At 38.2% G+C, this 15,943-nt stretch overlaps 1 protein-coding gene across 5 annotated transcripts in view; it reads right to left on the reverse strand.

Annotated features, from left to right (window-relative positions):
* The window catches only part of CNTN4 (contactin 4), a gene marked incomplete at both ends in the record, with an annotated part of 476,925 nt that overhangs the window by 68,435 nt on the left and 392,547 nt on the right, over positions 1–15,943 (reverse strand). For all 5 annotated transcript variants that reach the window (XM_080826267.1, XM_080826265.1, XM_080826266.1 and 2 more), the window contains one exon: positions 2,577–2,704. In XM_080826267.1, the coding sequence (XP_080682393.1) occupies positions 2,577–2,704 (128 nt within the window). The remainder of the gene's footprint in view (positions 1–2,576; positions 2,705–15,943) is intronic.

Raw genomic sequence — 15,943 nt, forward strand, 5'->3', positions numbered from 1 at the left:
TTATACTATACTTGGATAATCACTATTTACATTTCACTAGAAATCTAGAAATAAGGCATTTTAATTTCTTAAAATAGGTAGAAGTTCCTATCTCAGCAACATTTATATTCACCTAAAACATGGGGTGACCATTGCATATTTCATTATTGAGGTATGGCAAGTTTTGTGCCATCATTCAGTACAAGACAAGCAGCAGAGACTCATCTGGATAGTTGGTCCCCAGACTGCCCATATTGCTGGGATATGAACTCTGATGGGAATGAGAGGATATTCCTTTCTGTCCACTATCTTTTCAAAGAATGAATTTATTGATTGATTGATTGAGAGAGAGCGAGAGAGAGAGAGCACATGCACAAAATGGGGGGGCGGGGTTGGACAGAGAGGAGAGAGAGAACTCCAAGCAGGCTCCATGCTCAGCTCAGCACAGAGCACTCAGCTCAGTGCAGAGGCCTACGTGGGTCTTGATCCCACATCCCTAAGATCATGACCTGAGCGGAAATCAAGAGTTAGCTGCTTAACCGACCGAGCTACCTAGGAGCTCCCTCTGTCCTCCATCTTGAGAACTAAGGAAATCCTTATGAGAAGGATGCTGATCAAAAACAGGATATAACTTGTAACTACATGCAAAAATACCTCACTGTCTGCAATACTGAACAGCAAAAAATGGTTTTTACGCTTAGGTGTTTATAATCTTTCACACTCTTGGGCTTTTTTTTTTTTTTTTTTTTTGGTGGCAGGCTCACTTCTTTTTGCTAATTACTCTAAAAGGTCGGCGATGGCAACTTCATAAATGTTCATTTCAATAAGATTTAGAATGTATGTTTAGCCATTTTATTAAAATACAAACAACTACTAATATTTCCTAAGTGCCAGGCTCTATGTTAAGCACTTATGGTGGATTATCACAGTCATCAAAACAACCCAAAGCAGTTGGCATACTATTATCCCCACACGGGTGAATTGTCTAGTCCAAGGTCACAGAGCTAGTAAGTGACAGGAATGAGATTCAAAGCCGGATCTTTCTGCCTCACGCTCAGTCTCTTGATCACTACCTAAGACTGCTGCCTAGTATTCTCTTATATCTCCATAACTAGCAAATAATCTATAATTAGGTACCAGCTTTGCCATTAACCAACTCTGAACCCTTGGGGTTCTTCCTGATCCTAGCTGATCACTGTTTTCTTTTGCAGCCGAGAAAGCCACACATTAGCAAAGACCTCTAGCTGAAATTTTGATTTACAAATACTATTGAACCTCTTTTTTCCTCTGCACTGTGAGATAGAGTGAACACATAGTCCTATGCCCATGCTACTGCTCTGAGTGATTCATTAACTGACTGAGGTAGTGGAGTTAATCTGAATACAGATTTACTTCTAACTCTTGGCCTTCCAGGTTTTTTACATGCATAGATGTTGTTTATAATAAAAAGTCTTATCCAAATGATAGTATTTTTCCACCTTCTAATGACCCCAAAATATGCAATGAGGTAATTTTTAGCTTTCTTCTTTAAAATAAAATTGGGATAGATAAAACAGATATTTTTGTTTTTCTTAGGTTCTCTTATTTCAGAGAGAGAGTTACAAATAAATGGGCAAGAAGGAAATAATGTCATCTATATCGGTTATAGAAAAATATCTATTTTGTATAAATCTATTATAAAAAAATAGCTGAATTAACAAGATTTCCTGGCGCAGTAAACAGAACCAACCAAGCAGAATGCACAATCAGGATTCCTGGGTTAACATCTGTCTTCTACTACTAGTGACCTTGAGAATGTCACCAACCTTAGTCTTATCTTCCTCAGTCAGATCACTCATTGCCAAGATCTCTTCAACTCAAAAACTCTACAACTCCTCAAGACAGAAAGTAATAGAAATGCAAATAAAATGTAAATTAAAATCTCATCCCTTGCATTTTAGTGCTTTCAGCCCATCCCATCAACCTGGTGTTAGAACAGACTCATATCAGGTGCTGTGCTAAGAGCAATAAAGGAATTTCTGTCATATACTATAAAGCACCCAGACTAAGGTATGTGGAAAATTTTATTTCCTTAAGACTGAGAGGGTTGGCAGAGTGACTAAAGCAAAGCACAGAGGTGATCAAATCCCTTTACTGGCGTAATAATCTATATCCGTATCTCTGAATAACCAGGGCAGCTCTTTTAAAAATAGCCAATGTCATTGTTTAAACAATGTTTGCTAAAAATAGTATTCAAGTCATGGGTTTTTAATTTGTTAGCACAGTGTTCCTAGACATGAATTTCAAATCTACAGAGACTTGAAAGAAATTTAATTAAAGGATTGAAGATAACATTAGTTACAACAGTATAATAGATACAATGGCTGTAATTCTCAAAATTGTATTGGATGATTCTGAAATAAGATAGCCTTTCAATCATATTCATTACCAACAGTTCTCTAAGAATCCTTAATCATATCATGTTTGGCATGATGTATTAATTTAGCAACACAGTGATATCTTAACATATTAATATGAAGGATGCGACTTCCACAGATCGCATTACTAGAAATGAGGACAGGTATACCAATGTAGGTGTGCTCTGGGTTAGTCATTACCTTTTACTACCAGGTTTCCAGTGCTGCTAGCAGTTCCAAAATGGTTAGTGGCTATACAGGTATAACTTCCAGCATCTGATTTCGTCACATTGACAATTTTGAGGCTTCCATCTTCAGAAATGGTAATTCTGAAATTAAAACAAATAAACCAAAATGGTAGGTTTATCTCATATGACTAACTGAAAATGATGTCTGTCATTCTGTCATCTTTTAAACTATAAATCACGGCTAGATCACTTGACAGTCTCATCTTCGTTCAGGGTATTTGTCTACATACTCATAAATATAACTAAGACACATGACATATTTAGGACTTTCAACACTTTTCTTATTAAAGTGGTCTCAACATTCTGTTGGCATAAATGTTGGAAATACCAGATAGGTTGTAACCATTCTCTGTCTTTGGTGGTTCTCATCACATTATGAATAGACAAGGCTCATTGTTGGTCACCATTAGTCTTAACACTGCTGAGGTATAAGAAAAAAAAAAAATCTCCTGATTGGCCACTTGACACATCTTCATTGAAAATGTTTTCTTCTGGAGCACCTGGGTGGCTCAGTCAGTTATGCATCTACCTTCGGCTCAGGTCATGATTACAGGGTCCTGGGATCGAGCCCTACATCAGGCTCCCTGCTGAGCAGGGAGCCTGCTTCTCCCTCTGCCTGCTGCTCCCCTTGCTTGTGCTCTCCTCCTCCCTCCACCATCTCTGTCAAATAAATAACTAAATAAATAAATAATCTTTTAAAAAAAGTTTTCTTCTTAAATTAAATGAGTTATTAAGTATATTCATTTCTGACATATACATACAATACATTTTTAATGAGATGCGAGAAGTGAATTTAAAAAAAAAAATCCCACAACATGGTATGACTTTGGCAGAACAGCAAACGTGGATGGCACATCTTAGGGTCCATAGTTAGGAACAAATCTCTGCTACCTGGGATGGAAACACTTGTACTGACAGGTACAAAACTGGAACAGGGAGGATTCTAGAGAACCCTGTCTTCAACATGACCTAAGACATAGCAGAAGAGGAAGGTACAGAGTTGAGTAGTTCATGCAGCCTGGCTGGGACACCAGCCAGAGAAATAAAAAAATGGACACAGATGGCTCATTTAAGATTCCTGTCTGCTGAACCTCTACTCTATCCTTCAAATTTACCCACTTCTTTCTATCTCTTCTGCTCCCCTGTTCTCACCTGGCCTATCACCAGCCTCTTAAATGATATGTCTATTTTTACTCTCGTGCCTCAAATACATTCTTTGGTCAGTGGTCAGATGATCTTTTTAAAAGCTAGATTAGATTACATCACCGCTGAGCCTTCAAGATCCTTCTTTGCACCCCACTGCCATCAGTAAATTCTGTTCTAGAACCTACAAGGCCTGATGGATCTGGCCTTTGCCTTTCTCTTGCCTGCTTATTTCATTCCCTTCTTTTCACCTTTCAATGAACTATAACTACACAGGCCTTCTGCAAGTCCCTGCAGTGTCTGGAACCCTTTCCCACCTCAGGGCCTTTCTATCTGCTCTTCTGCCTGACACGGTATCAGGACCTAGCTACCACTTTCTTACCCTCTCAGCACCTTACATTAGAGGTGGCGCTTTTCTTATGGCTCATATTTCTAAAGTGGATATTTTAATTTGTTATTCTCTTTTCTGGCAGCCACTTTACTTTTTTGCTATCAAACACAACCTAGAAGTTTTGTTTACTTGTTAGCTGTCTTACTTGCCACCTGGCATATGAGCTTTTCTGAGGCCACAGACCATGTTTATCTTATGACTTAATCTCCAGGAATCAGTACCTAGGATGACACGTAGTAGAGTGGACAAGTAAATAAATAAATATCCTAAGAGAAAAATCAATAATATGTTACAGGAATTCAGAATGGCTAAGCCACTGAGCACTAGTGAATTCAGAATGGCTAAGCCACTGAGCACTAGTGATAGCCTTAAGAGTCTTTGATAAATATTTGAAACAAGTGGTCTCTGTGGTCGCAGCTTCACTTAATAGAACTTTTGGCTAATCATTTTCAAAACCACAGGTGAAGATTTAAATATACCGGTTTGCAAATGCTGTATATACTTTTCACGAAGGCTCTTTGGGATGGCGAACCTACAGATTTCCTGATGACTCATTCCAGGTTCTTTGACTCAGGCTGATGAGAAGGTGTGAAGTTATAAGAACTCTACAAAGGATATTGGAATCGGAAGGATGGGTGTTCAGATTCCAGATCTGTCAGCTCCAACCGTGTGATCAGAGGCAGTTGGCTTAACTTTCCAAGTTTCAGTTTCCTCATTTATAAAACGGAGCTAACAATCCCAACTGGGTACTTTGTTAGGAAGAATTAGGTAAGATAATGTCAGTGAGGTTTCTAGCACATTTCCTGGTATTTATTAGGTAGTAGTTTTGGTGTTGTGATTATTTCATCTTTTAAAACTGTGTCCTCTTATTTAGTTATTTGTGCATATGGGAAAAATTGGACAACATTCTCTGAACATAATTTCCCTTAATATAGTAATTAAATCAGCCCACTTTTTGCACTCCAACTATTACGTTTGACAATCTGAAGTCAATATACAAATTAACCTAGTCCTCCCAAATCAGTATATAAGATGCAGACAAGGAGGTCCTTTGTTATTCACACCATAATACACACATAACAGTTGCTCAGTAAAGACCATATGATACCCCATTATCCCAAGAGCAGATGTACTAATAAAAATTGCGTGGTAATTAAATCCTAATTCTCTCAATAATTACAAAAATAACTTTAGAGGAGTAATTATATTCCTCTTTATAAAATAATTCTCTGGAAATAGTAAAATGCTGGCATATGAGAACTCAGTAAGGAAGGTAACATTTCTTTTTTATATATGGAGTCATTTTCCGTGAGGTAACATAGATTTGGGGCATATTAAACACTGAGAGGTGAGCTGAGTCTTTCAAAACACAAAGGCCTATTAATAGTTTGTACCATTAAAGTGGTACCGTAATTTCCAACACCTAAAGCCATTGACTGTATCATACTGTTTAATGCCAACAGGGTATGAATAAGGAAACAAGTAAAGGGTTTGTCATTGGATGACCTGGTATTAGCCTTGACTCTGATACTTGCTAAGTGTATGACTTGTCCTTTTTACTTATGCCCTAAGGCAGGGCTTCTCAGCCTTGGCACTACTGACATTTTGGACCATATAATTCTTTGTCCTCTGAGGATATTTAGCAGCATCTCTGTCCCAGTGGACTGGACTCCATTCGCTCTGCCTCTCTTTCCAAGCTGTGGCAATCAAAGATATCTCCAAATATGGCCAAATGTTCCCTGGGGGCAGAGAGCTACTGGTCAAGGGCAGTTTTTATTCTTTTAATCTCAGTGGTTACTATCATGATTATCTTCCACAATGAGATAAGATATTTGAAAGGTTCTCTTAATTGTAAAGTGGTGTTTAAATATTTTTTCTCACTTCCCACTGCCATTCCCATCCCTGCATCCTTAATGATGGTGTATACATTGCACAAAAGGCACCCGGCATATTGTTGCTATCCAGCTGTGGGACCCAGCTAGCTTTGCACCATATCTCTCAAGGCTCTCTTTGCCTCTTATCCATAAAGTTTCCTTATCCAATTTCCTTTAAGCTTTGTGAAATGACAAGGTAATTTTACAAATTGCTGTGCTACTGATTTTTAAGATTTCAGTGCCTGACATTGGTTAAGTGTTTTAATCTTTCCATTTTTTTTTTTTAAAACAAAGAGATAAGAGCTAGGCCTCCAAGGCTTGAATTCTAGACACTGGAAAAGATGAGTGAGGGAGATGATCTGTAGAAGGGGTCATTTTTAGTAGCTGTCATTAAATTGCATTATATTGCTCTGTTTATTTTTCCTAGGTATAATCCAAATGTGAGTATAACATGGAATTTTATGAAATTCAAGCAGTTTCTTACCCAAGCAATATAACGTACTGATAAGAACATAAACTCTGGGGGTGCCTGGGTGGCTCAGCTGGTTGGGTGTCCAACTCTTGGTTTCAGCTCAGGTCATCATCTCAGGATTACGAAATCGAGCTCCTTGTTGGGCTCCACACCAGGTGTGGAGCCTGCTTAAGACTCTCCCTCTCTGGGACACCTGGGTGGCTCAGTTGGTTAAGCTGCTGCCTTTGGCTCAGCTTGTGATCCCAGGGTCCTGGGATAGAGTCCCACATCCGGCTGCTTGATCAGCAGGGAGCCTGCTTCGCTCTCTGCCTCTGTCTGCCACTCTGCTTGTTTGTGCTCTCTCTCTTTGACAAATAAATAAAATCTTCAAAAAAAAAAAAAAAAGACCCACCCTCTCCGTCTCCTCCTCCCCCTGCTCTCATGCTCTCTTTCTGAAAAAAATAAATGAATCTTAAGAAAAAAAACCCATAAACTCTAAAACTATACTATCCAGGCGCAAATTAACTCGTGCCACTTATGAGCTGTATGATTAACATCTTTGTAGATTTCCTTACTTGAGATAATGGAATAATAAAAGTAATTCTATCTCACAAGGTGTTGTAAAGGCGTGCACTGCTGAGACCAGTGTCTCACACATGAAATGCAGGATGTAAGTGCATTAGCGAAATAATTCTATTAACCGAAGTTCTGTACCCTCCTAAAACTATTATTTCAGATATTAATAAAGGATTCTGTTAAGGTTAAGGCTACTACCAAGTAGTCTTATATTCTAAAATCCTGTGACATATTACTATGCTTAATGAAGCATATGGGTAACATCAAGTAGTTACAGAGGGGGATGAAAAACTGGACTTATTCATAGATATCTACTAAAACCTCCTGTCCACTAGGCCTATATAAATCAGGAGGATCTTAGATAATTGCATACTTAGAAGTGATGTCAATGTGTTATATACCATAATGCATACATTTCTACAAATGCATACTAGAAAGCACGTTAGTTTTGCCATTGGGGAGTCTGCTTCACAGAATAAAGAAAGGCAAGGTCCAAGACCTGGCCAATCAGGAGATCCTATTTCCCTGTCTGCAGTGATTGGTTTAAGGACAGACATGCTACCCAAACCAGGAGCTATTGAGGAAACAGTCTCTTTCTATTTATTACTACATTTAGAGATGGAAATCTAGAACTGTTAGCAGTCATCTTACCTGTCATAGAAAGCATGCCTTAAAGAAACCAACCAAAGACAGGCAGAGCCCAAGAGACAGAGAGAGAGGAGAGAATGTAAGAGCTCTTTGAGACCCTGTTTCTGTCCACAGCTAAGCCAACAGCTTCCTTTGCATGCTCCAGTTACATAATGCAGTCATTTAAGACATGAGGAATTTGGTTTTAATCCCTCGTAACCGGAAGAGCCGAGTATCTAGGGAAATTGGTGAACTTTTTCAGGAGATCGTGGTAGTGAAAGCGGAGAGGAGAGATGAGTTCTTCAGATCATTCTTTGAGGGCTACCTCTACAGAACTTGTTGCTAAAAGACTGATTAACTCAACTACGGAGGAATATGGATTTCTGAGTCTGAAAAAATTGACCTGATTTTCCTTTATATAAAGCTGTGCCATATACCTTTGACTATTTATTTCTACAGAAAAAGGGCTAAGCTACAGTCACTTGCTGCTTTGAATTCATGGGATTTTTATAATTGGGAAATTAGTATAAAATTAGCATTTATCCTTGGAGTGCTAATTTCCACTAACTCAAGAAACTTTTGAAACATAACTCAACACAAATATTTAGATACTTGCTTCCTTTCAGTTGGAGTCTATCCCAGCTTAGAAAAAGTTTTTCAACTAATACTTCTATGTTCATTTTTTACCCTGTGAATACAGTTCTTGAATCCAATCCAAGGATAGTTGTATTTTCACGTTGGTTTCTTGGTGAGACTTCAAAGTTTCCATTTCATTTTAGTTTTCCCATTTCAGACTACTGACTGACCTGTAGCTTTTAGCTTGATATTGAACTTTGAGCTCCTTCTAATACTCATGAATAGTGATCAAGTTAGATAAAAGGAATTGAAAATGTAAATCTGTTCCTGACTTAGAACAGGTTAGCCCTGACCTACCTGTAGGCGCTTTTTAAATCATGGATAGTATCAGAGAGAAGTCAAAAATGATAAAGCAGCAAGTAGTAAAAATAAAGGTGTGACATAGGACTTAATTTTCCCTACATGAAAAAAAGGTCATCTAATTCACAACATAGTAAATTGTCCATTGCATAGAGAACGGTTGTTCCTCCACTTCATTTAAAGATTTCAGATCCATAGAGGATAGGAATCTATCTGGAATTATGAGATAAATTGAATCTTTCTTTCTTAATATGAGGCTCTGGGTTATAGCCATTGAAGAGCTGACCTTGTCAGTCCTATTAATCAAAACCAGTCTGGGGACACTGGACCTTTTAAAATGCTGATCTTTCTTTTTTGGGACTTTAGTAACAGATGACAGAAGCTGCCAAGTCCACAATATTCTATCACCCTAAAGAGAAGGGTTATCCCCAAATGATGACCTATGATTCTGTGAGCAGTTCTGCACAGAAGCCCAACTACTGGTGAGAAACATAGTGCATCCTCACTTGTCTGGAAATGCTTTCCTTATACTTAAAACCCCTGAAAGTACATCTCTCCCCTTCTGCAAAGGTGGGTATTATGGATTAATAACTTTTCAACAAACAAATAATGGAAGTTTCAAACTGTTAACTTTTAAATCATCTTTAATAGTGTTAGATTAGGTAAATATAAATTATTTAAAATCTTGCATAATTAAAAAAAAATCTCAAGGGGTCAGAACAGGCTTCTTTCTCTTATACATGATGAGTACCAGAAAACATATTTGCCATTTAAATAACTATTTTTAAAGATTTTACTTGTTTGTCAGAGCACAAGCAGGGGGAAGGGCAGCCAGAGGGAGAGGCAGGCTCCCCGCCGAGCAGGGACCCTCCCCCCACAATGTGGGACTCAATCCCAGGACCCAAGGATCATGACCTGAGCCGAAGGCAGAGGCTTAACCTGCTGAGTCACCCAGGCATCCCGTGTTTGCCATTTAAAAGCCTAACATAAACGCGTAGACTTACTCATTACAAAAGAGGTTAACACTCCTGGAGGGCTAAAATATATTATAAAATTTCAGACATGGTTAGTAAGAGTACTGTTACTTCTCACCTCAAGCAAACTGGCAGTGTGATAAAGATGTCACAGGACTCTAGACCCCAGGGGCCACCAGCAAGGTACTAGAATCAGAGCAATGAAGTCAGACATCCCTAAACCAAGGGTCCTTCTACCTTATGAGCCAGTACAGGGCTAGAAACATGGTTTTCTAAGTAGTTCTTTATGGAGGCTGAACTGTTTGTGAGAGAGGCAGTGTCTTTACTAGTCCTTTAGAAAATAGCAATACAACACTGCTTTAGAATATAACACCCATGAAAGAGTCGAAACTTTGAAGGAGTGGAGAAGTGGCAATGAAGAGACAGAGATAAAGATTTGTATATTCAACCTATCAACTGGAGAATTAGCCTGTGACCAACAGAGGTGAAGACTTTTTGACTTGGTAGAGTTATTCCTGGCTTTGTGCCAAGTGAAAACTAAGAAAAGCCTGGAAGATGAACTGGCATTGGTGTGCTCTAGATAATAGCAAAAAAACCCAAAAAACCAAAAACCAAAAACAAGAACAAAACACAAAAAAAACCCAAAAAACTTTACTCTTAATGAAAGAAGCAAAAACAAAACCAAAAACAAAATAACAACAGTAACAACAACAACAACAAAACCCCCAAACTACTTGTTTTGGTTTGAATTAGGCTATCTATTTTAATAAAATTCAAAGGCATTTTCGCTTTGTATAATTGTTAATTTTATGTGTCAGCTTGACTGGGCTAAGGGATGACCAAATAGATGGTAAAGCATTATTTCTCTGAGCCTTGAAGGTGTTGCTGAAAGACCTTAGCATTGGAGTTGGTAGACTAAGAAGATCGCCCTCGCCAGTGCAGACAGTATCAACCGGTCCTTTGAGGGCTTGAAGAGAATGAAAGAGGAGGAAGCTGAATTTGCTTTCTCTGTTTGAGCCAGAATACCTTTCGGCTTTGGCTTTGTGTGTCAGCGCTCCTGGTTCTTGGACCTTTGGACTCCTCTGCGTCCCTGGCTCACAGGCCTTGGGAATCACTCTAAATCCTAACCCTGGCTTTTCTGGATCTTCAGCTTGCAGACAGCAGGTCATGGGACTTCTGGGCCCCCAGAGTTGTGTGAGCCAATTCCTAGAACAAGTCTTTCCTTATATATTCTATTGGTTCTGTTTCTCAGGAGAACCCTGACCGATACAACTTTTTACTGGGATTTGCTTGAGTGTACTTCTGAGTTTTAAGAGACATGGAAATTCTCAGCCTCATTGCAGAGAGGGGTTTATCCTGATTAATAGAAAGAAAGATTGTTTTGTGGTAATGTGAAGTTTATAAACAGTCCACTGAGAGTCCTAGATGATGGCTTTTCTGTCCATCTTGAGAAAAGACGATGTTTCAGATTACGAATTTAAATGAAGGTCAGTGGGAAGATGCTTACTTCAAGGGCAGTTTCAGGCCAACCTGTCATTGATCTTTCTGTGTAGTCTCTGTGGCAGCAACAGACGCTGCTATTGAACAGACACCTTGGTGACAAAGTTCCCTTAGAGATAATTTGCTTTCTGTCGTAAGATCTGAGTTTAATAAACCACGGAACAACCTGTGTGTTTCAGTCTGCTTGAAGAACAGCCAGCCGTTCAGAGCCTACTGCCCTTGCCTCCAGCACTGTTCAAAAGAGAAAATAAACTTGTATTTACTTAACCTGATTTTATCCAAGTCTAACTTCCTCTGAACAAGAGTTTTAAAAGCTCTGTAAAAATAACCTGGAAGGGACTATCTTCCCAGGTACAGATGAGTATTTAGATCTCAGAGTTAACCCTGGAGTTAATTTTAATTACTGTTCAGGACACAGTGCACGGATTGATGTGGGAAATAGTTTTCTTGGGCAGATACAACTTGGAGATTTTATTTATTGACACTGTAAGCAAAAACCACCCAAAACACCATGTTTGGGGAAGAAAGAAATAAAGGACATGTTTTTGTCTAAAATTTGTTTCTTAAATTGTTACCTTTAATTTATGCAGGATCTCTCTGTGTCTCCATTAGTACAAGATTTAGGATTCCTTTCTTCCAAAAATTTATGACCTGAGCTAATTTCAATATAAATCTGTAGGGCATTGTGAAGATGAATGGGGTAGGGACAGGAAAGCAAGACCATATTTTACTCTCTACACCTCTATGTGTTTTTATCAAAGCATCATAATAAGTAATATTACTTGTATAATGAGAAAAAAATCTTATTATTAAACTCCAAGGTACTCAAAATGTTTTATATAACAACCTCTTAGGATACTAGAAGAGCAGGTAAAAGAATAATTTAATAGCAAAGCAAAGCTGTCTTTAGAAATAATTGGAAATAAAGAAGCAAACTGAAAGACCAGAGGGATGGCTGTAAATACCTAAGTTGAGTGTTGGGAATGGTATGGTGCTGAGGAAGTTTACCAAGCACCTAGAATATACTATTGGGTGCTCTTGGGTGCTTGTACTTATTATCACAGTTAAACTGTACAACAATCCTGAGAAACATTATTATCCCAAATTTTCAGAGGAGAAAAATGAAATCAGGAAATGTCCAAGGTCAACATAGTCAGTAAAGAATGGAGTTTCAAACTCAGCTCTCACAACAAAGCCTGTACTCTTCCTACCACACCATCCTGTGTTGTTGAAGGGTATAACAAAGAAAGAAAACAAAAAGCAAAAACCATGATAACCCTATCTAAGAGATTTTCCTTAAATTTGCCATTAGGTCTTGGGTTATGATAGTTGGGTTTTTGTTTTGTTTTTGCTTTTTTTTTTTTTTTTTTGCTTTCTAATTAAGCTTGTTAAAATAGCTTTTTCTAATATTGAGAAATATGTGTTCGTACTAATGTCTAAAAACAGAAGCAAAAGTAAAGAATGTGTAAAAATGAGTTGAAGTTGTAATCATCGCAGGTTCCCTTACCCCAAAGTTACTAAAACGCCTTGCCATATCCCTTGCCATAGATGCCAACCATAGAAATAAAATGCCTGGAAGATTATATTAATTATTAATTAGAAAGGGGGGCCCACTATATAGATTGTGTAATTTAGTAAGCAGGGGAGGTCTCTACAGCAGAAATAGCAACATTGGCCATGCTAGAAAAACACGTAATTTTATCACGTACCCAACTCTCAACCCTTTGGGAATTGCAAGATTGTGGTTTGTGTGCTTCAACTTCTCATCCCAGAACTTTATAACATTTCTAAGTGAGGAAGTCAAAGTGGAATCGCCTACCTCCTTTACATCAGTGATAGCACACTATTGTCAGGGCACAGCTACAATCCTCAAAGACCCTCCCTGCTTTGTACAGCACCTGCACTTAGTATTTTTGCCTTTGTAAGAAGTATAAAGGCTCAGGTTCACTTTAGTGGTCATTTAATATAAGCCTTCCCCAACTTCCTGGTATGCTCCTAATTTTTGCTCTACTCATGCATGCACTACACACAGCTTGCATCTTCGCTCCACTATTTGTTAGACATGTGACTTAGGAAAGCCTCTTAACCTCTCCGGACTCCAGTTTACCTAGTCTCTAAAATAAGGGGCATAATAATAATACATCTGTTTTGTAAGTTTTTCTGAGAGGGTTACATATGAAAACACCTGTGAGGCATTTATACTTGTGGTGGCAAATAGTAAGCACATTATCAATATTGGCCACACCAATCATTTTTATTATTATTTTCTGCATCATTATCATAATTAATAGTACAATATTTTAAGTGGCTCAAAGTTTAAAATTAAAGTAACTCAATAAAGGAAACATCAGCGGCACCTGGGTGGCTCAGTCAGTTAAGAATCTGTCTTTGGCTCAGGTCATGATCCCCAGGTCCTGGGACTGAGCCCCCATGTCAGGCTTCCTGCTCAGTGGGGAGACTGCTTCTCCCTCTCCCTCTGCCCTCCCCCTTCCCCCACTTGTGCGCTCTCTCTCTCTCTCAAATAAATAAAATCTTTTTAAAAAATAAAGAAAACATCATATTGCTACTATAGATAGAAACTAATATCCCTTGCCATAGATGCCAACCATAGAAATAAATATGATGAAAACATACCTAACATATTACATTCTAGTGGGGTGCAGTTATCTGCCAGGATATTGAGCCAGTAGCCTGTTTTTTCTTTGGGAAAGTGATATTACCCAGGGTTTCAAAGGTGTTCAGACATACTAGGACCAAACTGACTTTCCCCTTGATGAATTCAGAAGCAGTGAAAAAGAACTATGTGATTCATACCATTTAATGTCTGTATACTGTGTGCTGCCTAAGATCATCTGAGTATTTACAGAGATGCAAGTCTTCTTCATGAAATACATACCTATTTCAACCATGTTCCCAAGATAAAGTTTCTTTATGACATTTTGACTAAGTGGACCATCGAACTGAGTGGACCATCAAACTGTGTTGGGCGGGTCCCATTACTGCAAATTCGTGACATTTTGAAGTTGTCAGATCTATTCACATGGCATTTATCCTATACTGCCAGTATCCCATCACCCCAAATATCCAAAGAATTTCCAGACATCAGGGCCACAGTCTTATACTTTTTCTGTTGCCTAATCATTTTATACAGTACTTTATATACAAAGAGGCACACAGTAAATATATTGATTACTGGATGAAAATACATTTAGTCTTGACAATTTTAGAGACACTGGTGGGTACCACTTAGGGTAGCGATCCTGATTTCTAACCTTTTTTGGTGGGTGGGTGGAAGTCAGAGATCTCTTTAAGATTCAGAAGCAAATTATAAGATTATCTCCCCCAAATGCAAGTACACACATTGTTTCCTAAAGTTTACAGTTCTCCTAAAGCCCCTCTATGTCACAAAACTGTAAAGAGAAATCACTGTCCCAGAGTAAACACAGACATCACCAAAATTTTGATTTATGAAAGTGTGTAAGGTGTATTTACTATTTTCTATAAAGCTCGGGAAAAGGACTCTATGTGGTTAAGTTAATACTTGGGGTCCCCCCCTTCCATTGGGATTATTTGTATGTGCTTGTACCTTCAGGTCTATTTTATACAGGAGAGAATTGCCATGATGAAGCCGAGTCCTTGTAGCAATCCTCTCTTCTCTCAACAAATACGCAACCAAGTGTCATGTGAAAAATGTAGACAGGGACCTGGTTGTTGTACTATTTTTTTCCCCCTAGATGAAAAAGAAAGCTATTTCTTTTCAAGGAAGAGTCTTTTTTCTTTTCAGACAAACCATCTAAAAAGAACTATAAAGTCACACAGGTAATGGGTTTCAATAAATAATTCTCATGATGACAGAACATTTAAGGAATTGATATATGTGTCCTCTCCTATTTAATAGCCAAAATCTTCAAGGACCTTTTCCTAATTCCAAGGGGAAGTTGATGACAGAAAAAGTGAAGAGCTTAAGAAAGGAGCAGGAAGCTCTTATAATTGAAGGTGTCTTGGTTGAGGGGCAGAACATAGTAATTTAGATATGCCAGTGATAAGGGGAGTTTGATAAGGATACGTGTGGGGGGGGTTGTTGAAGAGAACAGAGGGCTGTGAATATGACCTACTTAGAGTAAAAAAAAAAAAAAAAAGGACAGGATAATATCTGAGCATATTTGTCTTGTACATGTATAAAATAGTTCCTGGCAAATGCTTCCCTAATGATCAGCGTACCACATTTCTTGGAGAATCTAGTAAAAGAGGTTTTGTATAAATGTTAAACTCAAAGGAATGATGGGAAGAATATAGTAATCCTGAAAATACTGATAATTTCAAGCAACCAAATGTGCCACAGTTATTTTCAAATAATTCACAGAAGTGAATTATTCAAATTGGAGACCTCTCATCACTTAAAGAATTAGATTGGCTAATATTACCCCCAACAAAGCATTCTTTGTTGCTTTCTCAATGTGCCCAGTATCTCAGGCCAAATAATGCAGAACTGTTAGGCATGTTTGCATTGGGTTAGACTCTTAAAGTCAGACAAGGAGCCTATTAGAAGCTTCAAGTGTTGTGCCTGGGAGTGAGTGAGCTTGGGTGTGCACGTGTGTGTTTATGAGTTAGGTCCAAAAATAAGAAACAGAGAGGTTATGAATGCTTACAAGTTTCAGTGATCCATGAGAAAAGGATGCTAATAGCAAATTCACTTTTTTAAAGTAACCTTAGTAATAAGTGATTTATGGATATTCTCTTTGTAGCGAAGAGCAGAAAGAGAAAAAGTTGAAAAGAATATAAAACATCAGGAGGTCTGTATAATTAATCAGCAATCCTACAAAGTATGCCATAAATTAGAGCTACAAT

Source organism: Martes martes (assembly GCF_963455335.1).
Source record: "Martes martes genome assembly, chromosome: 1".
NCBI classification, from domain to species: domain Eukaryota; kingdom Metazoa; phylum Chordata; class Mammalia; order Carnivora; family Mustelidae; genus Martes; species Martes martes.